This window comes from Aplysia californica, unplaced genomic scaffold (genome assembly GCF_000002075.1).
Source record: "Aplysia californica isolate F4 #8 unplaced genomic scaffold, AplCal3.0 scaffold00337, whole genome shotgun sequence".
Lineage (NCBI taxonomy): Eukaryota > Metazoa > Mollusca > Gastropoda > Aplysiida > Aplysiidae > Aplysia > Aplysia californica.
This window is the reverse complement of record NW_004797607.1, coordinates 297,291-322,685: the sequence shown is the minus strand read 5'-3', so window position 1 is coordinate 322,685 and position 25,395 is coordinate 297,291. Positions and strand designations below refer to the sequence as shown.

The 25,395-nt window shown below is 39.2% G+C and overlaps 1 protein-coding gene across 1 annotated transcript in view; it reads right to left on the bottom strand.

Annotated features, from left to right (window-relative positions):
- LOC101864076 overlaps positions 1-25,395 on the bottom strand; it is a gene marked incomplete in the record, with an annotated part of 143,197 nt that overhangs the window by 8,746 nt on the left and 109,056 nt on the right. The window contains 23 exon segments of the mRNA XM_035970909.1: positions 5,902-6,019; positions 6,456-6,569; positions 6,999-7,111; positions 7,946-8,108; positions 10,618-10,924; positions 11,237-11,391; positions 12,052-12,240; positions 12,780-12,923; positions 13,670-13,798; positions 14,499-14,693; positions 15,050-15,209; positions 15,867-16,033; positions 16,734-16,853; positions 17,265-17,471; positions 17,993-18,148; positions 18,649-18,819; positions 19,645-19,773; positions 20,126-20,323; positions 21,597-21,752; positions 22,466-22,636; positions 23,262-23,432; positions 24,098-24,253; positions 24,812-25,038. Of these exon segments, the coding sequence (XP_035826802.1) occupies positions 5,902-6,019; positions 6,456-6,569; positions 6,999-7,111; positions 7,946-8,108; positions 10,618-10,924; positions 11,237-11,391; positions 12,052-12,240; positions 12,780-12,923; positions 13,670-13,798; positions 14,499-14,693; positions 15,050-15,209; positions 15,867-16,033; positions 16,734-16,853; positions 17,265-17,471; positions 17,993-18,148; positions 18,649-18,819; positions 19,645-19,773; positions 20,126-20,323; positions 21,597-21,752; positions 22,466-22,636; positions 23,262-23,432; positions 24,098-24,253; positions 24,812-25,038 (3,816 nt within the window).

The window sequence follows — 25,395 nt, the reverse complement described above, 5'->3', positions numbered from 1 at the left end:
CCGTTTCAAACGGAACTGCTTCCTCCTCCAAAGGCCAACTTTTCAGAGAGAAAACAAGTACACAAATGAGAAACTAACATTTACACACGATTGTAAGCCATAACATTTTGAGAAAATCTCCGACATCAGTAATGGAAAATACTGATCACAAAAGAGATGGGGATCTGAACTTCAACCAACTCAAGTTGATGCACTGAGTGACCTGCAAGAAACTGTGGAGAGATTGAGACTTGAACAAAGTCAAATACTGAATGGCAAAAGTTATCCGTAATATCAGCCAGTAACACAATGTGTCATATACCTGTAGAAGTAAAACTGAAAGACCTTCATGAATAAATATTTCAACAAAGAGTATCACACTCAAGACAAAAACAACATCCAGAGTGGACAAATGACTCAGGTTAACACTGCATATACCCCCCCCCCTCCCTCCCCCCACTACAGGATCAATAACTAAAGAAGCAAAAAAATCTTTATAATTGTTTATAATATACCCAAGAGTCCATCATTACATAAATCAAAATAAAAACGAACATTCTTTGCTTTAAAAAAAACGTGAAAATTTGTCGACTCCAGATACACTGAATACAGATTTCTTCGGTAAAGTACTTCAGTGTAATGGGTCCAAGAAATTAATAGAACCACAGAAATGTACACTGGATGACTTTAACTTTAAACAAACAACCAAAAAAATAAAACGATTCTATTTTCAGCCACTAATATAGTATTGTGATGATACGGTAGCTCAATTTTTCTACCTGAGCATTGACAGACATAGATAATAAGTAAAGTCATCAGCTAAAGCTAAAGTTAGCTCTTCTGGCAGTGCCAGGAGTAATTAGAGGTTTTACATTCCTCGACGAAGTTGTAATGTGCACACAAAATACAGAAACACACTACGATATTATTATCAGAGAAAGAGAGAGAGAGAACAATATGTGAAATTATGTGACCATGATCATGATATTATGTCAGTCTCACTTAGTAAAAAAAAAGGTGTTATTTCTACATACTAACAACAGGTATGGCGATGTAGAGGAGAGAAGAACACACAGGCTGGGTAAAAGTGCATAATACACTAAACAGAAGGGGGCGGGGGGAAAAGAGAGAGAGAGAGAGAGAGAGAGAGAGAGAGACAGAGAGAGAGAGACACAGAGAGAGAGAGAGAGAAAGAGACAAAGACAGACAGGCAGACAGAAAGACAAAAAGACAGAAGAGTTAGAGAGACAAAGAGAGAGACAGCAAAATTGGATTTTCGCAGGATGAAGACTTATTACTGCAGGAAAAATCAAAAGTCTTAGGTCAGATGTCAACTGATACACTTGGATTTCCCAAAAAGTCGCTGAATTTCATTTTAAAAAACCCCCAAACAAACCAGGTGTGTCCAATGTTGGCTTGATTAAATTAATTTTTAAAAAGTTCACCCACACCTCCTGTCCCCTATCTGATGTTGAAGAAAGTGTTGTGAAGGCACAAGAGCATCCTTTACATCTCCACAATGCCATTAATTACAATTAATCCATGAGACAGCCTTGGTCATGTACAGATCAAAATTTACATTACAAAAAAACCCCCAATCCAAATCCAAAGCAAAACCAACCAAACTAAAATGTACATCATTATTCTAGCCTATAGCAGTGTGTATGATTGACAAAAGCAGTAAGACTTGCATTTTGGCAGCGAAAAGCAACGAGTGGACATGAACACAGAGAGGCGTATCTGTGTTCGACGGTTACGCTTAAGCTCTCCTAGCCTGTGGGTGTGTTACCAAATGATAAATAAAACGTTAGCCGGTAACCCTAAAACTTCCAGTGGCACAAAGCAAGGGATGATTATTACAGCAGTCAGTGTCATGTAGGTATGGGGGGGGATCTTAGCGGAGGTTGTTTCCCGTAGTGACTGTCCCCCCTGGATGTTAGTGCCCGCAGTAAAATACACAGAAAAAAATGACAAAATATATAACCATTGATTAATACTCCATGAATGAACAATAATGTATTATTATATAAAAAAACAAGGTGGGGGGGAGGGGGGGTGTAAACACAGCATATTTACTCTGAAGACCACAACCTGCAACATTAATTTGCTGGACTTCAAGTTGAAGAGGCTTCACACCTCAGCAGCAACTGACCAGGGACCAAACTCATTTAGTTTTGCATCTACCTGAATTTAACCTGTAAACCTACAATAACTTCCCTTTCAGTCATTGTTATAGTAATATTACAGGATAGCCCCCCCCCAAAAAGCAGGATGTTATTGCTGCAACATAATATTCATGGTTTTTATTGACCATGATCAACAAGTTACAACTCTGCCAAGCTATCTACTTTTAAGATAATATAAATTCAAATCTCTAATCCCAGCTCAATTGGTAAAATCTTTTACAAGTAATCTCTACTTTGAATCAACAACACATTTCTTTGTCCAAACGCCCCTTTCAACACTCTATGATTATAGTCTGAGAGCCATGACCTCTTATTTGAATAAAAAAGTAGATTTCCAACAGGAGTTGCTCAGAGTGAAGAGTCATGAAAGCTTTATCTTCACAATCAGCTCAACACATCACAGTCTGGCATGATCTTAAATGAGTTAAAGGTGCAGTTTTGATACTCCGCAAACAATATTTTGGGTCTGATTGATTTGAAACCCCCAAAGATGCAAGAAAAACACAAGCTTTCTTATACAAGTTTGTCCAGATGCTCACAGAGCGAAGAAAAGATAAAAAGGCAGAAAAAAGTTGTAGCAATAAAAACAATAGGCCTATGTTTGTGGGGAACAAGAACAAGATTAAGGGTATCTAAAACTACAAAGAAATATGAACTACGTTACTGGACATAATTTGAACTGAATATGGTAAGTGCCAGGGGAGGGGATGATAAGTATATGGGTTTTGGTGGTGAGTGGGGGTCAGGGATGGTGAGTGTGTATGAAAAACTAGCATGGGAGAGGGTCAGGAAATATGAACACTTGGCTGTCACTTTAAACTCTACCGTGATATTAGGCACTGTTGCTTTGAATCTTTCAATGTAAATAATTAAAATTGGAGGTTTAAGTTGTCTGATGGTGACCTTGTTCACGTACATGCGAAATCATTATATCATTACATCACTAATTTTTCTGACCGTTGTCTTACTCTTTCCGCCGCTACATAAGATGAAACCTCCCCACCCCCACCAATTGACGGGTTGAGTAAGTTATGAAAATACTGTCTTCAATACATTGGTCAGAAAAGAAAGAAAAAATCCTACAAACAATTAACACTACCCACGAAAAACATTTCTATTCATTAACAAAGACAATTACAAGAACCCCCCCCCCCCCCCCCCCCCAAGTGCAAGTGCATGAGCAACGTTTCTTCCAACATTCCCTATACAATAAATTTGTCACTGCTGAAGCAATGAATGAATAATTTTTTTTAAAGTATCACAAATACGGCTCAGTGTTAGAGGAGGAAACCTTGCCAACACACAAGATTGCTTTGGTCACGTTTTCCGCTAAAGAAAAATGAGATCAAGTGGGGGGGAAGGGCAGAGGGGTTGATGTATATAACGGTTGAGTGACATTACTATATATGATGAGGGCTGGAGGGTAATGATAGGGGGAAAGGCCAGTACATGGGCTACCGCGCACCCTATCCGCCAAGTTGTGTGTGTGTGTGTTTGCGTACACGGAGACAACTCAATACACGTTTCATAAATTTGATTATGCTGTTCTATACTTACGGTAGGGTGACAGTTTTCGAAATTCTGAATGGTTTCAAATGCAAAAGGTAAATAAATGATAGAAGTAAAAATTAAAACAAAGCTGCTTTCCCCATAATCAAACAGCATCATTTTTTTTTTAGCACTGAGCACCTGCAATTCCTAAAGAAAAATATTTCATTATGGCTTCAAAATTCCCAATGAATATCCTGTTGAAATACATCAAATCATCACAAATGAACCCTCCCTCCCTCCCTCCACCCTAAAAAACCCAAACAAAAACAAAAGAAAACAAGACGAAAAACCCAAATACAATCTAGTTCTTGAACCATGTTAATGAAAGAAAAAAAGACCCCAAACTTTTAGCTATTCTGACTTCACAGGTTCTGTTGATGACATGGGTCAACAGATAGATCTTGCCTCTTGCATCCACATCAATACCCCACAATACTTGAATAAATGTTCACTAAACTTGAAGCATGTCATAAGGGCCATTCCTAGCATGTTAATGTCCTCATAGACATTCAATCTATTCTTTTCCCTGTGTACTAAAACAAAATGATCATGGATTAACAAAGGCAGCTAAATCTTATTCAAGACTGTGAACTATAAGACAAATGACTGAACTGTGCTGCGTGACCTGACTACCTTGCCTACCACAACAAATGGAGGCACACATAGCTCTTTCATGTTATTTCAGCAAATAACACAGAAATCGCTTACAGTAATATGCAAGCATTCTGCTTTTCTGAAAGCTCATAATTACACGTATTTACTTTCATCCTCCAATTTTTCGCTATTTCTGAACAAACTGTTATATCAGCTTAGTACGCACATTTTCAAAAGGTTCTCTTTCTGTGGAACACAATTTTCCGGCATAAAGATAAATGCTGGTGAAAGAAAAAGTATTTCACAACTAGGCCAATATTAGCCTATATGAAGTTGCACAAATCAATAAAAACAACCGAAACAACAGTCTTGTAGTTCACAGTCTTTGGTAATAGGCTTGTAAAAGAAAAAAACCACACAAAAAAACAACTAAAAACTACAGCTAGGGGCGAAAATGTAAAATGAAAATAAAAGGGCAAATCAAACACAATTGATGTAGGGAGGATTGTCTGAGACCGTGAGTTGATATCATCTGATATCATCTGATAAACAAAATCATGAACCTCTGCGATACCATAACACAAAGCAAGCAGTTTAGTGCATCTGTGTGGGTAAGTGCGAGTGGGCATGATGTGAGCACGCACATGTGCGTGCATACGTGTGTCTGTTTGTGTGTTTGTAAGTGTGTGTGTCTGCGCACCAGTGTGTGTGTGTGTTATGAAGGTCAGTGTTCTGTGAAAAAGAATTAAAATGTCCCGCTGCCTTTCATGGGATATATAAGAAAATTCAATTTTACCAGCAATCTCAACAAACTCTGAGAGGCCACAGAGATTGTTCGTGTTCACGGGGAAAAGAAGGATGAAAATACATCAGTATACAGCATAATGTAAGTCATAACATCAGGGCAAGAGGAAAAAGGAATAATCTATTCATATATATACGCGGCAGTGAAAATGAGTTGCATCTGCCATGGATGGGTAACGTATAGCTGAGCATGCATATTTTTCACAGAGATGAAGTTGTAAGGGATAAAAGAAGTAAAAAAAAACTAGACTTTTAAAATTAGGCTTTTTATCTAGAGACCCAACTGCTTAAGTCAGCGCCTCTCAAACTGTTATTGTAAAGCTTTAAAGTGGGCTAAAATTATCAATTTCTACTCGACACATTTTTTGGAATAATATTTTTTTTTAAAAGACGAAAAAAGTTTTTGGAAAAAACTATTACTAGTTCTACAATGATACTGCAGATATCAAAGCACAGAATGTTAGACTGCCTCGTACTAATTAGTATGGTAGTACCTAAAGCCTTATATATTCATACCAAACAATCAATTGCTTGGAACTGCACCGACATTTCTACACAGTAGCTGTGAAAACTGGAACCTACACGCTCTTAAAAGAGCTTCCAGAATACACCCTACCTCATATGTTTGAAAACACATTCAGATATGGAATTATTTATCAATACAAGGGAAACACAGGAACAAACATTAACAAAGTCACATAAAAACATTTTTTAAATACATAACCAAAAGCTATGAAAATACTGTATGCTTCTTTCAAAAGCTAGAATGAAAAGAAAAAACATTTACCTCTGCACGGATCATTCTTGACCAGGAACTCGTCCAAAGCGATCCAGCCACCTCCGACACGCACCATCACTGTGCTACGAAGGATGCGGACCAGGCGAAGTTTCTGAGAATCACCGAACTGAAGGGAAACAGAAGAAGATGATATTTACAGGGAAATTGACAGAATATTTCATCTATAAGCACTCCCCCTCTCTCCTCATTTTGAAAAGATTCGAAACAGACAAAACATAGTTACTAAAGTACTGAGGTTACATAAGCACGGACTATGAGAACAAAACACAAACTCATTAGTCCAGAGAGATTTACTCTACCTTTGCCCTCTAATATTGTGATGCCTGTTCCTTCTCTCTCTACCAACCAAAGACCCCATCTCTCTCTCTCTTTCGTGCCCTTTCACTTTAATACACATAAATACACACTCACAAACATGCATTAACACATCTTGAGACTCTAAAAAAATTTGCTCTCTCCAAACACAACCCCCCCGCACACACACACACACACACACACACACAGACAGACTCACACAATAAGGACAAAAAAAAGAGACTCACTCTGTATTTTCCCTCTCCAATCTTGTGTATCTTGAATTGTTTCACACATGTGCACTTGGACACCTGGCGTTTGACCTCATCCATGATTTTCTCCGACTCTGTCTCTGGTTTCACCTGAGAGCAAAAACACAAGTCCATGTTAGAAAGTTAACAAAATTTGAGATGTACCCTCTTTTCAACATAAAGCATACCACGAGTCAGATCAGAAAATAAATCTTTGTCTCCAATAAGACAGAGTGCAGATAATCTTAAAACTAAAAAGTAAGTTTAGAATTGGAATAATAAAACCTGATGCCCACAACAAATCAAGCATCAAACAATCAGAGCTAACTAACTTGGTAGAATGTAAATATCAGAACTTTTATTTTTTAAATGACAATATCCTGTTTCAATAGAAGATAGGACCTCTCTTCATTCAAGAACACCATTAACAGAGTTAATTCAATTACAATTTTTAAGTTACCAAAGCAAAATAATCTGTGATAGGCCTATCCATAAACCTGAAGAAAAAAAAAGTTAAAGATCAAATGTCCCAGTACTTACATCTCTGTCAGGCCTAAGAGCTGACACAAATTCCTTGTAGTTGATGAAACCGTCACCATCTTTGTCAAAGATGTCAGCAACAGCCTCCATCTCTGGCCTAGACGTAGGGAATTCTGCTCGAAAAAAAGTTTAAAATGTGAGTTCACAAAACTCTCAAACTGAAAAATGTACAGTAGACCTGTTGGGTAATCAAGATTACAAAATACATTTCACTTGCAGGGAAGAAAGCAGTATAAAAATTCAGCACATATCCATTAACCTCAGAAACCTTATGGAAATATTTTGAGGTAGAGTGACACCCAGATTGCTACAGACAGGCATGGATCCTGCCTAAATGTGTTCAGAGACAAACAGTCTAAACCGTCAGTCATATGTTTTGTCTCACTAAAATGAACTGTTGGATGCACTTGTAGCCCAAAACACTTCTTCAAACATACTACACAAGCCCTACAGCTGAAAAAAAAAATCAAATTACAAAAATTAAATGCGTCTCTCTAAACACAATGAAAAAGGCAAATATGAAAGGAAAAAGTAAGTAGGCCTATATAAAATTTAATTTTCACTGTAGATATTAATTCTGGAATGGCAAAAATACTTTGAAAGGGGGAAATAGCCCAGTCTACAAGATGGAAATGGTAAAAAAAAAGTGATGAAGCCTCAATGTGCAGTATGATTTTATTCTTGTTTTTTCTTTGTTTAAGTAAAGAAATGTATATCAACACAATAACGGTCATTTAGTGAAAGGAAAAAGGAAGAGAAGCAGACATAAGAACAAAGCCCAAACAGCAGTGCCATCTAACCCCCTGCCTTTTACTCTTTGGGTGCTTTTGTGGTAATCATTAAAATGAAGTGATCTGGCGAATTTTAACAGGCTGCAAGACACTCATACCTTTCACATAAAATGTGCCAGATTCAGTGAAATGATACTTGGGATTTATGTGACTTACTGGACATGAGGATTCCGTCAATGAACTCCTGGCGTGTGACACGTCCATCTCGGTCCCGATCCTGGCGACGGAAGAAGTCCATGATGCGAGCCTTGTTGTGGTGCATCCACCTGAGGTAACGCTTGCGCCAGTCGTCAAATTCAAAGTTTTTCAACCTCTCCAACTGTACAGGAGGGAAAAGACGAAAACGTCAACAATCAAACCTTGGGAAAAAAGTAACATTTTAAGAACACTGCTAGGGGCTTTCTCCCAATTAGATTGTCTCAAACTGCAAACGTGAGAATGAATGAAAGCGCATGTGAGCCTCTAAAAGTATTTGTAAATGATTTGGTTGACCAAAATGTTTTCCAGCTTACTATGACCCTAATTTTCTACACTTGGAGACAGTACGAGTGACAAAAAAATATTTCACTTACTAGTATCTGTGGATTGGGTTGTTCGGAAATATTTGTGCCTCTTAACCCCTTTCTTTCGAGACAAACAAAAACTATATGGTTCTATTTCTGTAACAAATTTCAATATCTAAAATCTCCTTAAAAATAGGAATGCTTGAACAAAATGTTTCTGATGTGAAACTGACAGAATCATAATTGTGAAATCAACAAATGAAATGAATATCATGAGAAAGACAGTGCAACCAGTTGCCAAGAGCAACATCCAACACATAATTCCCGTACTTGGTCAACAGATTTATAGAGAATGCACTTTAATGTCTTGCTTTAAATTAATAAGTGGATGAAAAATGAAAACATAATTCTGAGCAAAAAAATTTTAAAACAAGAATGGATAAAAAAACCCAACAAAACACAGAGAAAGTGTTTGGAAGAATCAGAATCCATGACCTAATCATCTACAAAAAAAACAGGAATAACCTGACTATCCACTGCCATCCTCAAACTATTAGAACTTTTTTTCAACTCTAATTAAAAAAAGGGAATACTTCTATTTGACAAGAGGAACAATAATGGGTTCAAAAGACAAAATAACTGCATGTATGTCACTTAAGCATAAAAAATTGGAGCAGGATTCTGTCATTTACGTTGAATCTGTTTTTGCAATTCAAATAATGAATGACTTTGTCGAAAACTATTTTAGTATCGATTTCATTCATGACTACAAAAAGTTTCTCCTTTTCGACAGTCTTTAAAAAGTAAGTGTCCACACAGTGAGATGAGTAAGCGTCCAAAATGAAATCTTGAATAACAGTAATGTATTTCCCAATTTTCATTACAACTAATAAGTCTGCTACCACCATGTCACCTTTCAAGTCACAGCGTCAATTTAGTTGAACACAATGTCTAATACTTGTGCCATTTCAAAAAAAAAAAAAAAAAAGTTTAAGTTAGTAGAAAGTGTTAAAACAGTTTGTATTCAACCCGGTAAACTAAAAAAAAGAGCTTTTTTTGAGAGAACAAATCATTTTCTTGGAAAAGCCATGATAGAAAGAATCTTGACAAAATTCAGACATGTTTATTTGACAGTGCTCCAAAACTGCAAACATCAATGTGTACGAATATATTCACTCAATAGCTATATTGATGAAAAGCTTTCGCTGGTGACACACACTTTTGTTTAAATATAGTCAGTTGAACACACACACACAAAATTGCTTTCACAGATGTCACAGATGTATAAGAAACAGAACTTAAGCCCTCAATCAATAAACAACAAAGTTTGTCAGTTTCATAGGGCCTCAAGAGTTATGATGAAATAAAATGTAAGTTTATTAAATGATAATAGAAATATTGTGAAAAAAATAGAAAAGAAAGAAATTTTTGTAAGTTGGAAATGTCAGATATCTGTGACAGACGATGCATCATAATGAACGTAAATGTGAGGTCAATTTGTTCATCATTACGATCTACTAAAGCATAATTCAGAGTACTTAAATATCCTGTTCACTGAAGCGCGGTATAGGGTAATATCATTTTAACAAATCCCATTACCAATTTAAACAGAAAAAAAAATCTTTCTTTGATCTGAAACACCAGTAGGAGGATGGGAAGATAACACTTATCCACACGAAGCGAAACTTTACAAATTTTCATTGTGAGTAGGAGCAATAGTTTGGAGTTATCATCAAAGAATCCAAAGTCCTGAAAAAACCCATCCAGTCAAACATGAACACAGAAATAACACTGGTCAAATAGATGAAATGACTGTGCGGAAAAAATTGTGTGGCAACCAACTCATGACAAACCTTAGCTTTACGTTGCTCTATCTGTGAAAAAGGAGACGTTTATGCCAATGATATACAAAAAGAAAAAAGCAAAGTGCAAGTTATGACAGTATCTAAAAATTCTCAGAGAACTTTCGCTATTCATCATGGAAACTTGAAGTATTGATAGATATAAGGACATGTAGGACAAAAGACAAGTGCTCAAGGATGCTTCAGTTTAAAACGTAATGGCATTTCTACAATACTTTTATGAATAATCCCGGATTTTATTATTGCAAGCATGAAAAATTAAACATCGTATTTCCAAAGAAACATAGCAGAACAAATAGTAACTGATGACACCTATAAAAAACCCTTTCAACTAAACAAGTACAGCTAAGAAAACATCTGGTGAGTACTGAACTGTCTACTGGAAAATTGTGTAGCAAAATGAATTTCCCACAAAATTGTGTAGCAAAATGAATTTCCCACAGCTGTGTTGTAGAAAACTTACCTCATTCAAGTAGTCGAGAGCATCTTGTAGTTTGCGCTGTCTCTCCATGGCCATAAGCCAGACTTGACGCCACTTGTTAAAGAGGCCTCCCACGCGTGGGTTGTTGAAGGCGGGCTCAGGCGTTCGCCGACCGGTGTGGTGGTCTGGCGTTCTGCGACCTGAGTGGTGGTCAGGAGTTACCCGCCCTGAAACATCAGGCGTTCTGCGACCACTCATGTCTGGTGTACGGCGGCCGGAGAAGTGTTCTGGTGTCCTACGTCCATGGTGGTCAGGTGTCCTTCGGCCGGAACTGTCAGCTCGGTCAACTCTGGAGGATGGGGAAACAAGTATTTTCCTTTTTCATTCAAAGGTCACAAAGAAAACAGCAACAAAAAAGAGCAAGGGAAACTGGTAAATGAGATTAAAACCAAACACCAGATAAATTGTTTCTGCTCTGAAAGGAAACATATTTATGTATAATCTTGACAAAGGGCACATAGGTCTCAAGTCACACAAGAGGCTAGATACTGTAAATGATATTTAATTCAGACATCAAAATTTTTTTTATTGCCCTTGTTATCAGTGATATAAATGGAAGTTCGGAGCCAACAACAATATTATTTCACTAAAATTCACTTACCGGATGGTAGGAATTCTCGACCTCGGAGTGGACCGACCGGAACCACGGAACACTGGAATGTGGGAAGAATCTGTCACAGACCCTGCTCTCCTCTTGTCTGCCTTGGTTAGTCTGTCCACATCTGGCTGTTTGGAGGACATCTCATTTTGGAAGCCCTAGAAAACATGACAAAAATATCTCTGCTGTCCCACACGTTTTGAAAAAAATCAGGTACAACAACTACCTCAAAAAAAAAATTTGATCAGAGTTGAAGTGAAGAAAACAGTATTGTCAAAATAACTGTCAAACAGTATTGTCAAAATAACTGTCAAACAGTTAGCAGTGCAATATAATTCATTCAAACCTGAATAACTAAACTATTTATTGTCGGAGTTTGACGGTAACCCTGTAGTGGCCAAACCTGGTCAATCATGTTTTGTTTTTTTTGGTCTCAAATTATGCTATTGAAACCAAAATTACCATAGGAGTTAATATAATAATAATTTAAAAAAAAAGAATCAAGTTTGGAAGATAAAGAAATTGCATTTTTTCAGCGCAAAAAGTGTTTTATCTAATTTTGTGGATGCACAGAATATGACGATGTTAAAATTCCCAAAACAGCAGCAATAGCGCAAAAATTACAAGATAAGGTTGGAGATATCTTCGTATAATATTGATATTGATTCTTTTCACCCCGAGCAAGTACGAAAAAACTGTTAAATACCTGGGCAGAAAAAGCCTTGAGTTCTCTGAATTCTAGAGGGAGGTGGAGGAGCCTTCAGTACTCCCCCCCCCCCCCCCCAATCACCCCACTTAACAATTTCTTTTCCACTCACCTGGTGTTGGGAGATCAGGTCCTGAATAATTTGAAGATCCCTTGGTATGGGTTCACGGTCAAGGTCAGTGAGTTTGACCTCTGCCCCGTTGAGCCACGCCAAAAGTTCATCTAACAAAGTGTTGTTTCTCCTTGCATTGGTCATAGCTTCTGTCAAGCGACGCTGTCTCTGTCGACTCAGGCCCATCAGCTGTCAAACAACACAAAGCATTTATCATTTCTTTTTGTTCAGATGTAATACTTCATATAAAGTAACAATAATAATATTATTATAATAATAATAATAATAATATAAATAGATTTCATTTATATAGCGTTCTATCCCATACTAATATAAGCTCTGAGCGCTTTACACCAATCACATAATCATTCACACAAGAAAAAATATGAACAAAAACAAGAAAAACCAGTTCAACCACATAAAGAAAAACTTTCACAACCATACATTAACTATACACGAAAGGACAGTGAAAAAAGTGGTCATTTTATAGTAGGCGTATGCTGTACAAACACCTACTCTCACATTTAAAAGATTTTTACTGTCTACTCCCATGTCATTTTGTTCATTCACCCATAACATCTCACATTGAACGATTTTTACTCTCTACTCCATGTCATTCCTTTCATTCACCCATAACACATATCCATTTTGCATTAGTGCACACACACCGCAGTCTAGAGCAGTCATATGTCAGAACTCTCCCATCAATAGACAAAGGAAAATCCTACCTCTTCCCATCTGGTGCGTAGAACACCCAGCCAGTGTTTCATGGTGGACACTGCATCTGGATGGCACCTCTTCATAATGTCCTGACCAATGTTGAGCGTTTCCCTCAGAGCCGACTCCTGTCTCAGCATGGACTCCTCGAATTTCTGCACAGTAACAGCAAAAGAGATGAAAAAAATAACATAAAAATACTTTTTTGCGGTTAAAACAATACCAGTGCTGATATTAGTTGGGTTTTTTTCAGTAAAAAGAAGAAAATCCACACAATAATGGTCATTTAATGCAGGAAAAAAGCAAGACAGAGAGACAGAAACAACAAAGGGAAAGAAAAGAAGTAGGACCTACTAGTGACACCCTCAATCCACCCATTCTAGTACTGATATCAAGCAGAACCCCCCTCCCCCTCTCCTTAAAACTACTCAGTAACAAGGGTAATAACAAGAGTGCTGTTGGAAATATGGTTATCATGGATCTGATTTGTGATGGGCTTGAGGTGGACAGAAGCAGTCACATTAAATGTCAGTTTAAGGAAGTCAAACGAAAGCTATTGTTCTCCTATGTTGCAGTTCAGGCTGACTTAGCACAACAAGAGCCCTGTTTTACTAAGAACTGATAAGGATAACAGTTAAAGAAAACCAAGGAGAAAGAGCAGACCCCACAAGAACACAAATCAACCAACTGTATCAGAAATGAGAAGAGGTTTGAGTACTGCCTTCTAAATATCAAACTTCTATACAGTAACTAGAACAAAATTCTCTGAATGGTCATACAGTCATCAATCCTTACTCTGAAATCTATTGCCGTTTCTCAAAAAAATTTTTTTACCCCCCCCCCCCCCTCATTTTACAAGTTCAAATATAAAAACAGAAAGTGGAGTTTTGCAAACACAAACCTTGTGGTCATCAATCTGCTGTAAGATGGCTGACTCCTCGTCAGGAATGATTCCCTTGAAGCGGAGTTGTCTCTCTGCATCTGCCAGCCAATCAAGCAACCCATGGGCCTTCTTGTGGAATTCTTCAGCCTGCAAGCGGGCACCGAGCATATGAGCAAACTCTATTATAGCAACTACAGAAAAATTAAACTACGATACATCTTGCACCAACTTATTACCAGACATAAGTGAAAAGCGTTGACTATACTGTTCTAGACATCTTGGGAAAACTCTTTTAACAATTCGCCTCCCATTCACAACTCATGGGGCCTGAGTCTACATTTACCAAGAGTACAAAGCTGGAAGCAAAATCCTAACCCATGGTGTTTCGAAGGCATGATTTTGCAAGACAAATGAACAAGCTTTAAGATGATATTAATAACTCTACATGTTCAAAAGTTGACAAGTACCTGACCCTACCGTGTCTTGACACATTTATACTTTATATGACAAGATGGTAAGTCATTGTGCCAAGAACATTAAAAGGAGTCTTTTTGATTTGGCAAAAGTCTGATTTAGGCTGTTATTTTCACATGCTGATCATCTTCTTTCTTGAAAAGGATGAAGTTCACATTTGATGGAAGAAAATATTCTGAAAAAAAAAAAGAAAGATCTCTGTCCACTTTTTGTCTTGATCGAAAAAGTGAAAGTCCACTTTTTGTTGCATGTTTTTCAAAATTTGTTTAACAATTTTAACCTCAGTACTGTATTTCTTTATCCTACTCTTATCTTCGACTATGGCCAGATAACACCATAACATTTCAAGGCTTAAGGTCAAGCATCCACTCACCAGTCTATGGGCCTGCTCTAGCCTCTCCTGTTTGCTGACGCTCAGCTTGCACGTCCGGTCCCATAGGGCAGAGAGTTCGATGAGCTGGGACTGGACATGGGACATGTCCTCAGTGGACTTCTCGATCAAGTCCTTGGCTGACTTGCGCACAAACTGTACCGTGGTGGCTCGAGCACCCAGCTCTTGTTGGAATCCCTGGTTATCAAAATACACAGGGGGGGGGGGAAGAGAATAAAACAAAAGTATCAGTAACAAGAACAAACTGAAAACTGTACGTCTGTTTCTTTGAGTAAAACAGAATCACATATACACAACAAAAAATGTAGTCTTGTGGGAAAAAGTAAGATCACTGAACAAAAGGTTGATGGAAAAAGGCGACAGTGATCAGGGAAGGGGAAGGGGGGGGGGGAGGGCAGAAAAAGTATCCAAGTTTCAGATAGGTCCATTGGGGATGAGAGTTTCCCACGAGCACAAGTAGGGAAAAACATAACTAAAGGCCTGCTGTCCCAGGTACATAGAAGCTCAAGAAAAATCAACTAAAAAATCCTCACCTTATGAGTGTCTAGGAATCCGTTGACAGTGTTGAGGTCACCATGGACAGGAGTGTCCTCAGCCAGGGCTGGTTCCATCTTGACCAGCCAGTCCAGCAAAGCTTGAAGTGCCTCGTTGAACTGACCAGTGAAAAGAAGGCCCTCCTCTAGCTTTCGTTGCCTGAGGACATTAGAAAGCATTTCATTGCAGGAGGAAGAAAAGAAAAAATGACTTCATATGCAAAGATACTATTCTCATTTGCATAGGTGTGAGTTTCAAACCTTCTATTTTAAGGGTCTTCAGTGAGCCATGGATACGAGGCTGAAACTGACAGAGAGTACAGTCAAACTAGCTGTAACGGCCACCTGAACAAGACAATCACCTGTACAAATTGCCCGTTCCCATTAGCCTCCTTGCACTTATTTCTTAAAACACATTACAATGACGCTGTGTAAGACATCCATACGTCCAAGATGGCCATTTCTCTACCCAACAATGGGTGACTGTCAAGACAATTTCAACTGTATTTTGAGTCCTTACGTGAAATGATGAAGTTATGGTTATCTATCCTAATTTTGATATTTCTTACCAGGTGCATTTTTTTTTCTTTCTCATGTGTCATGTGCATGTTGCGTGTTTGTGCATGAATGTATGAATGTGTATATATGTATGAGCTAGTAATGAGTGTGAGTGCAAGAAAGCATCTGTTGCATGTACAGGCATGTGTGTGAGTATGTGTGAAGGAGGTGAATATAATCATTGACACTTAAGCTTACCCCCATTCCTCCTAAAAAACAAAACAAGAAAAAACACATCAGTACAAGAGCTGGTGCCTACCTGTCCACAGATTTCCCACACACAGCGTTCCATCTGTTCTTCAGGTCGTTCAGCAGGGCCTGGATGGCAGGTTTGTCCTCCGTCGGGCAGCGGCTCTGCAATGTGCTACCAGCACGGTTGATGCCATCATACACTGGCTGTTTAGCTCCAAGACGTCGCTGGAACTCCTTGAGTGGTAAAACACAAGTGATTTAATAAACCCCCCAACAAACCTCAAAATGACTGTCAAAGTTTTACACCTCCTTTTCAGCACAATATGGACAACTTAGAAGGTGGGCAGCTTTGACCTTGCCTGTCAGGGTAAACTTGGGTTGTCTGTATTACTACATCTTAGCAAAAATTATGGGGCATTTGTTAAAATATCTTCCCCATGCAAGAATTAAACATGTCCTTTGCAAGTGAGACAAAGAGCGAAATGTTGATGTCAAAAGTCCTGGAAACGTACATGTTATCAAAATAGCTCTCCAGTAACCAAGATATATTAATTCTTTCTGTGGAACACACTGACCCAGTACGATAACTGCCCCATTTCAAAAGGAAATGGTTTGTAAAATAACTACAGAAAAGAATTGGAAGAAGCAGCCTATATCCGAGGGCCCTTCACCCCCACACACTTTTATCCAGAAAGAAATTTCTCAGTCACATCTACAAAGCTACAAATCAGTTGGAGAACATGATGAGATTTGAAGGATTCCAGAAATTCTGGAAAAGAGTACCTTCTTTATACCACGTGAGATGAAGTTAGAGACCTCCTGACATAGTACATGTTGCATATCTGCTCATGACAAAAAAAGCCATAAACTTTTACCTAAAATGAACAACCCGCATCCCCCAAATAATAACAATATCTCCCAAGGCTGCACTCACTTTATGTTTGGCAATCTGGGCTTTGATTTTCTCTGGTTCGTTACTGATGCTGGTTTCGGAGTTAAGAGCTCCTTCAGCCTCCGTCAGCCACTGGATCAAGTCTCTCAATGAGTCATAGAACTGGAAAGTAGAAATGGAGACAATATTGTTATCAAGAAGCAAAAAAACACTTAAAAAATGGTTGATGTTCTGTACTCTGTAATGTTATCTAGTGCCTATCCAGGTGCGGCACAAATGCCTTCACTGTCATGATCTTCTCTTTTCATTTTCAGATTTATCACATTATACTTTAACTTTTCCTGCCGCCATAGTTTACATGAAGACAAAAACACAAGTTGTATAACAATAATAACAAAAAGTTTTGAAACAAAGGCACTAAATATTTTGCTGGTCCAGCTTCTTTAGGAGCTTTTAGATATTTGCACTTTCAACTGCAAAGCAGTTTGGTCGTAATTGATTATCATAATCTTCTTCACCATCATTCGTTAAAAAGAAGGAAACAAGCTCAAAGTGAAGTAAAAAGACACACACCTGCTTTGCCTCTTTGTAGCCCCTCTCGAGATGTCGCGTCCTCTCTGCACTGCGGGACACAATTTTCTCCCATCGATGCTGGACACTGGTCAACAGGTTCTTGATGAGGATCACGTCCTGCTTCTGGCTGAAGTACTTGAGGTGAGTGCCCATCTTGTCCAGGGCAAACATGGCCTCTCTGTGGCCACTGACATCCTTTTGTAATCCCTGTTTGGAAAGAGTTGGGTTTGTTAGTTATAGTTTAGTTTGGGGAGAGTTTAATGGAGCTTGCAACAACATAAGATCAAATAAGTGTGCAGGATTCAAGTTGGCTTAAATAAAGCTTATAGTTTTGTATTCTCTCTGAAAGAAAGCACACATAATTTTCATAGGAATTTGAGTTGCCTGTCTGTTCATTCCAAATTTCTGCCTCTGTCACACAACGATTATTTTACAGTCTGACTGCATGCCAACATACTTAAATTCATGAAGCCCCCCCCCCCCGCCCACACACACACACCAACCAATTTAGATCTAATACGGTACACATTGACATGTTATCTAATGTCAAGAAACCACACGATGGCAGCCACACACATTCAAACACATAACTGAAATACACCCCCACAACCACATCCACACATTGTTCACATGTTACAGTATGACTTCAGTCAATTAATAAAGCTTGGAGTTAATTGATCCAGACTTCACAGATTTCTTTTCTTCAACATGGAGATTTGTTTACTTACTCTGTGATCCTCAATTTGTTTGGTAACCCTGTCGACCAGTCGACTGACTGGCTGTAGATTATTCAGTGTCTTCTCAGTATCCGTCAACCAGCCAATGAATTTGTTCAGCTCTACATGGAAGTTGCCAGCAAGTCCTACAGCATCTTCCAGCTTTTTCTGTAATGTTAGGTCAACATCATTGTTATAAAGTAGTTCAGAAATCAGCACCTGAGTTCTTAGAATTGTATGAAATGGAAAATAGGTTCATTTAAACAACTACAACAATATGTGGACTGCTGTGTACTTGAACTGGAGAGAGGCACATCAACATCATAATAGCCATTTGGAGATTTGGGAACAGACACAGAAACAGAGGCTTAGTAAAGAAGTCAAATGAGATGAATACAAGATGGGTGAGTAGGAGGAGAAAAGCCAAAACTGAAGTTCAACAAGTAAAATCCTCAGAAAGACAATATTCACACTTTGCAGAAGGAGAGAGGACAAATTTGAGTAAAAGGGAAGTAGACCCACAGTGACAGTTATTTAGGATGAGAAACTAGTAGTCTGACAAAAATAGAGATGAAGTATCCCTCAATGTCAACAGCCTAAGGAGGCCACCCCCTTCCCCCAAAAGTACATAAATTTCCACAATAATAGCACAAAGTGTAACCTCTGACCTTTCTGTCCTGGGCTCGGGACCGGAGATGGTTCCATTTTTGCTGCAGATTGCTCATGTTGTGGCGAATACTGGCCGCTGGGGCCCCGTGGCTTTTGGCTGCCAGTTTGTCGGCCATGAGTTGTAGGCTCTGCACGGCTGGTTCAAGCTTCTCCATGTCGGCATACACCTCCTGAGGACAAACAATCAGGACACCTTATAACATTGGACTTTGAGCTGTGGGAGCCACTAACTGTAAGATTTTTATCTCACAGTGCAGTTGATTTTACCTACATGGACGTTTTATCTCCATACAAAATAGAAACATCTCTTGCTGACAGGCATGCACCTGTCTTCTCTGAAGGAACTCTTAATATTTATACAGACTAAAGTATTTTTGGGGAAGGAATTGATTTTAAATTTCGCCCAGACTGCAGCCAGAAGGGCCTACTCTTTCCAAATTTAGAACTGCCACGGATTTTCCATAGGCAAAACTTCCACACCGCAACTCCAATATTTTTCATCGTTATCCAAGAAGACAAGGTGGTATCTTGCCTACCCTGGGATCAAGGGGTGAAGAAAACACAAGTAAAAAAAACCTGATGCGGGCGGGGATCGAATCCCGGACCCCTGTGCTGACAAATAAATACCTTTCCTGTTGAGCTACTGTACTTCTCCTTTTGCGCTCTAATATCAAAGAAAATTCTTTAGAGTCTCATAATTTGATGATTATAGAGCCTATCATAGCTGGTCTTTTGGTGATGTTGAGGGAAGAAAGGAGACAAAGATGGTGAACCACTTCAAATTGAAAGCAATTGGCTTACTTTCTGACAAAAAATACATGTAACCCTATCTGTATCTTATTTACAACGACACTTGATAAACGAACCTTTCTCGGAGCATAATATGATCATAAGTAAATATTGAAACCCATTGTACCCTCAAGGAGGAGAAAAGCCAAAACTGAAAGCTTTTGAATGCTGAAAAAGGAGGAGAAAAAGGAAAAGAAAAAAGTTACCATAAACTTGTCCAGCTGCTCCTTGGCTGTCTCGGGTAGTCCTCCGACAGGCTGCGACGTGATCATCTGACTGTCAAGGTCACGGATCTTCATCATTATTTCCTGCAGTTCCTCAGTGAAACCTCGGGCCTATGGAAAGGAAGCAAAAGTCAAGGCACATATAGAGACTGGGGCTAAAACCTTTCATTATCTGATCAGTACCATTCATACTTATGACAAAATATATTCCGTCACATGGTTTATTTGACAAGAAATGAAAGGACAAAGGCCCTTTTCTCGACTTCAAAATTGATCAGCGTAAAGTGTAAGTTCCCCGTACAAACTACTAATATGGCTGATCCAGGATGTAAAGCAACAGCAAAGGATTACGAATATAAAAGTAATAAAAATAAAGACTAAACCAAATTTAACACACAAAAACTTTATTGTAATTCATTGACACAGAAAAGGAAAAAAAATGGTAACATTTTACTCTCTTCACCTCTCTTCGAGCATCCTCCAGTTGCTGTTGGCGGAGGGCGGCTTTATCCTTCACTTTCTCCCAGTGTTTGCTCAGGTCATCCATTTTACGCTTGTACTTGCCCGCCTCGGCACCTTTCTCTTGAGCCATCAGTCGGCTCGCCTCCTCTGTCAAGGAGTCCAGGTTTTCTTCATGGGCAGCGATGTCGTTATGAACAATCTGAGGATAAGACAATGTACAGATGATAATGATGATGAACAGACAATGTACAGTGTGAACCTGAATTTAGCCATTTGTACAAGATAATCACCTGTACAAACTGCCACTTCCTATTTCCTCCCTTGTGTGAAATTTTTTTTTTTTAACATTATAATGACACTGTAAGACTTCCTCCTGTCATGAACAACCACTTTTCTCCTTGACACTGGGTGGCCATCTTAGACAATTTCAACTGCATACACAATTTTAGTTGGGAACCCTCACTCGTTTTGTGAAGACCAGTGTCTCTGATTAGCGCTAGCTCTATAAGCAACTGGAACAAGTCATTGCGTCTCTTAACAGACTGCATTAAAAAATCAGAAGAGGAATTGACCTTAAAGGCAATTGACCTTAAAGGCAATATGATAGGATCATAAGTAAATATTGAAACCCCATTGTACCCTCAAGGAGGAGAAAAGCCAACACTGAAAGCTTTTGAATACTGCTCTTCCAACATGGATGTCAAGGATATAACGTAATATAATCACTAATGAGTAGAATAATAACGTAAAATAATCACTAATGAGTAGAATTAATAACTTTACAGTCTTCGTTAAAGTGTTTTGATATGGACACAGTATATAAACCAACAAAGACACTGGTTCCCTCAGAAGAGCGTTAGACTTACCCAAAGATAGTACAAGACAAGATGGGCCACTTCTCTCTTTGAGCCAATTAAAAAAGTGTCCTCAAAATTTGGTGGCGCCCTCTTCGCAAAAGCGCACTCTTTGCGAACAGAGTTATCCTACTTGAGTTTTAAAAAATCAAAGTGAAACTAGCAAGTTTTGGGATAAATTTCGGAAGAACGCTTTTTAAAAATGGTTACGCTGACAAAAAACCTCTTCTGGAGGAAATGGAGATGGTTTTCTTCGTTTAATTTGACTTTAGAATGAAGGGCGAGAGGTCATAAAAATAACAAAAAACCTAAAACTCCGCACTGAACGTACCCGAACTGCTGATGAACAGCAAGTCGATCTGCGCACGCAAGGAGGTGCTATTCCTATTCTTCTTCTGGAAAAACGAAAGAGAGCTTCAAAACAGACTGCAGCGCCATCTGAAGCAAAGAGCATACTTCCTGCGGACACTTTTTAGGCTGAGTGGCCCATCTTGTCTTGTACTATCTTTGGCTGAGTGGCCCATCTTGTCTTGTACTATCTTTGGCTGAGTGGCCCATCTTGTCTTGTACTATCTTTGGCTGAGTGGCCCATCTTGTCTTGTACTATCTTTGACTTACCCTAAGTTTGGCCAGCTCAATCTCCACGATCTTGGGATCGCCGTACACTGGCTCCAGTTCTTCCAGTGTGCTGTCCATAGAGTCAAGCCAGGTCCGGAAGTCTCTGAATGCTTGGTCAAAGTGGCCCAGGTTCAACAGGGCCATCTGGAGGTCTCGCTGGAAGGGGATCACAGAGACAAGAGTTTTAGTTTTAGTTTTAGCAGAGATTTTACGTGGCTCGCAACTGCAAAAGGCCATATGAGCGCCAAGGGGTGGATATCATTTGAGAAGTCCTTACAGGAAATCAGGCTTACTCTGCTCACCTCTCTAGCTTCAACAGCACAAAAACTGCTTCGACTATCAAGGCACCCTGGAAATAGCGGGTCACAAGAGTGTGACAAACACACAAAAGAAGCAGAGGAAAAATTACTATAATAAGGATTAGGAAAGAAAAAGCAGCAGTTCCCTGTTGCAGTTCTGGCACAGTTATGAGCATGACATTAATGAATCAGCCCATTTACAATTCTACTGTGCACAAGAACATGTTAATGTCCCCTCTTTGGGTATGGCCTAAAGACACTTCAGTCAATAGCATTTCCCCAGGGGGTAAGAGACAGAGTGGTAAGCACAGTAAAAGCAGATGCCTACACTGCCTACTAGGTGTGTTTTCATTCTAGGTGTCTGTTTATGTCTATTTAGAAGGAGACAGAAGTCCTCTCTTCTTAAATCTTTTGTTCTTTTCACATTTACTTACACATAATGACAGTTACATACATAAAACACACCACTTTAAAAAAAAAGACAGACATTAAAAAGTAACATGACAGCTTGTACGGGCTGATAGAGTAGCAAAAGTGTCCAGGTCCTTTTAAAACTCCTTGAAGGCATACCTGTCTCTCTCCAATGTTGGCCTGCAGTCCATCCCACCTCTGGTTGACTTCGGCCACCGGTTCCCTGACCACAGCGGCTTGCTCCACAGTGCAGTCCCGGGCCAGCTCCTCCGCCTGTTGGTTCAGAGCTTCCACGGCCACATGCTTGGGGTCAACAATGCCCTTGAACACCTGAGAGGAAGTAAAATATTTTGGTGAGTACTTGGATTTGCAATAAAAGGTTGGTAGTTTAATAATAATAATAATTTTTAAAAATAAAATAAAGATAACACTACTACTACTATGACAACTACTCTAAAATAAAAAAGCATCTATATAATGCATATCCCCACTCAACAGCAAGCTCTATGCACTTTACAATCAATATTATAACCGCAGCAGACCCTAGAACACTCAGAAACTTCCTAGGAGGCATACAGTACATTTAAAAAAGGATGTTGTATCCTTCAAAAATAATTTTTATTACAGTTTCCAATGTTAACCCAGCATTAAAAGTGTACTTAACAATTTATCGAGCAGAAGACCTGACCATCATCAATAATTTATTTATAGAGGCACCAGCAGACCTGAACAATAATTCAGGTGTTCAACACAAAATAGTGCGGAGGCTTTGGTTATCATTGCACTTTCTCAATGATCACTCCTGATATCCTCCTTCAACTACTGCTTCACAGTCCTGGCTGACCATTCTCATGAACGTGTTCAATTTTCAACAAACACACACCAAACCTCATACAAAACAACAACAAAAAAAACCTTGCATCCTTCAGCCTTGAAATTCTTCCCCTGCACCCACCTTAATGTCATTCCACTGTGACTTGATGGCTTCAAACTCGGTGGCAATGGGTTCCATGTCCTTGAAGGTTTCCTCTTGTGTCTGCAGCCAGACCATCATCTTCTGCATCTCCTCCTGGAAAGTGATGGCCTTGGCCAGGGCTGTGTCCAGGTCTTTGGACCTTTTCTCCACCTGACAAGACAGCAACAGCAAAGTCAGTTTGCTTTGACAAGACAGCAAGACAGCAACAGCAAAGGCAGTTTGCTTTGACAAGACAGCAAGACAGCAACAGCAAAGGCAGTTTGCTTTGACAAGACAGCAACAGCAAAGTCAGTTTGCTTTGACAAGACAGCAACAGCAAAGGCAGTTTGCTTTGACAAGACAGCAACAGCAAAGGCAGTTTGCTTTGACAAGACAGCAACAGCAAAGGCAGTTTGCTTTGACAAGACAGCAACAGCAAAGGCAGTTTGCTTTGACAAGACAGCAACAGCAAAGTCAGTTTACTTTGACAAATATAAAACGTTGATGAGATGTTTACAGACAGCTAGCACAATTAATTTTTTACAGTCACTCTACAAGGAACAGATTATGTTTATTTTATTTTGGTTTTAGTAAGTGTTTTACGGTACTTGCACAACAATAAGGTCATACAAGAGCTGAAGATTAGAGGCGTTACGAGAGAGTAATAACCACAAAAAAAAGAAGGAGGGGTGATAGGGGCGATATGTGTTTAATAGGATAGAAGGGACAAACCACACGAGAGCACCCGCCTACCATCCACAAGGAACCGATTATGATAGTAGCAATGAAAAGTAAAAGGAGCAAACCCATTAAGTGAACATATTTTTACGACAAACCTTGTCTGAGATCTCGTTGAGAGTGGTCTCGGTGTCATCCATATTTTTCTTCACTTCCGGCCTCTCAGGTTCGCCGACCAGTCCCATGAGCTGGTCACCCGTCTGTTGCAGGTCTTCTAGGTCAGCTTGGGACGCCACAAGGTCCTCTTTAAAGGCCTAGAAAGAACCAGAAACAGATAGTGACACACTGAGGAATGTGCATTCCAGTTGATTAAAAAAAAAAAAAAATCACATTCATGCTGGATGATCATAATCTATTTAAGTATAGTTGAGTAATTAATTCATGATGTGTTTGCACAATAGACGCCACATTTTGTAAAAGCATATTACGATCAAGGCAACACTGAAAAAAAGAAAATTAAGCAAACCACAACAAAGTACCTATCTGCCAGAAGTGTATGGACTAAAGTAAGACGATGGTTAAAGAGACTTTTCTTTGAGAGTGGCTGGTGAAAAGCACATTAGCACAAAAATGGTCAGATAGAAATATCACACACACATATACTTTCTCTTATACTCTTTCTCTCCCTCTTTTTTCACACCCAACCTTTCGTTTCCTCTATTTTCTCCTCTCCCACCCACTCCCTCAAACTTTTTTTTCCTTTTTAATGTTGGTGTTTTTTATGCCCCCATCAACACAATCCCTCATTACTTCAGAAACAAACTCCAACACACCACATAAACATAACCTTAGATATACAAAACTGCACTGACCTCCAACTCCTCCTGCTGTTCCCGGATGGCCTCAGGCTCCAGAGCCGGCTTCTCTTGGCTGGTCAGGCCTTCCTGGAGCTCCTTGATGGAGCCGGCGAGCGAGTGGAGGTCCTCCCAGAACTTCTCCCCAACTCCTAGCGTGTCCTCCAGGGCCGTGTTTCGCTCGTGGATGTTGTTCTGAATGTCGTTGTAGAGGCGTGTGAGCTCCTCCAGCTTTTGCTGAACGTCTGGACAGAGGAAAAATTTAGAACCGGCTGTTAGGTGGTGGGAAGCAGGGTGAAAGTTTCTCAGACAAAATAGTAACTGGTTTGAGCGGAGATTCAGCCTTTGGGTGAATGATGACCGTTTCAACTAAAAATGTGCATCTTTTTAGCAAAGACTGAACCACAGCTAAACTCCATTAAGAAAGATGGAAAAAGAAACAAATTCAGAAACACTGTGTTGTAAGAAATGCTATTCAATCTTTGTTTTATTACGAACAGACAGGTGAAACAGAAACAAGACACTGAATGAGCATTACGTCTTTTATGAACAAATGGAGAACTTGCGTCTTTACCCACTCTTCTTTCTGAAACACCTTACTA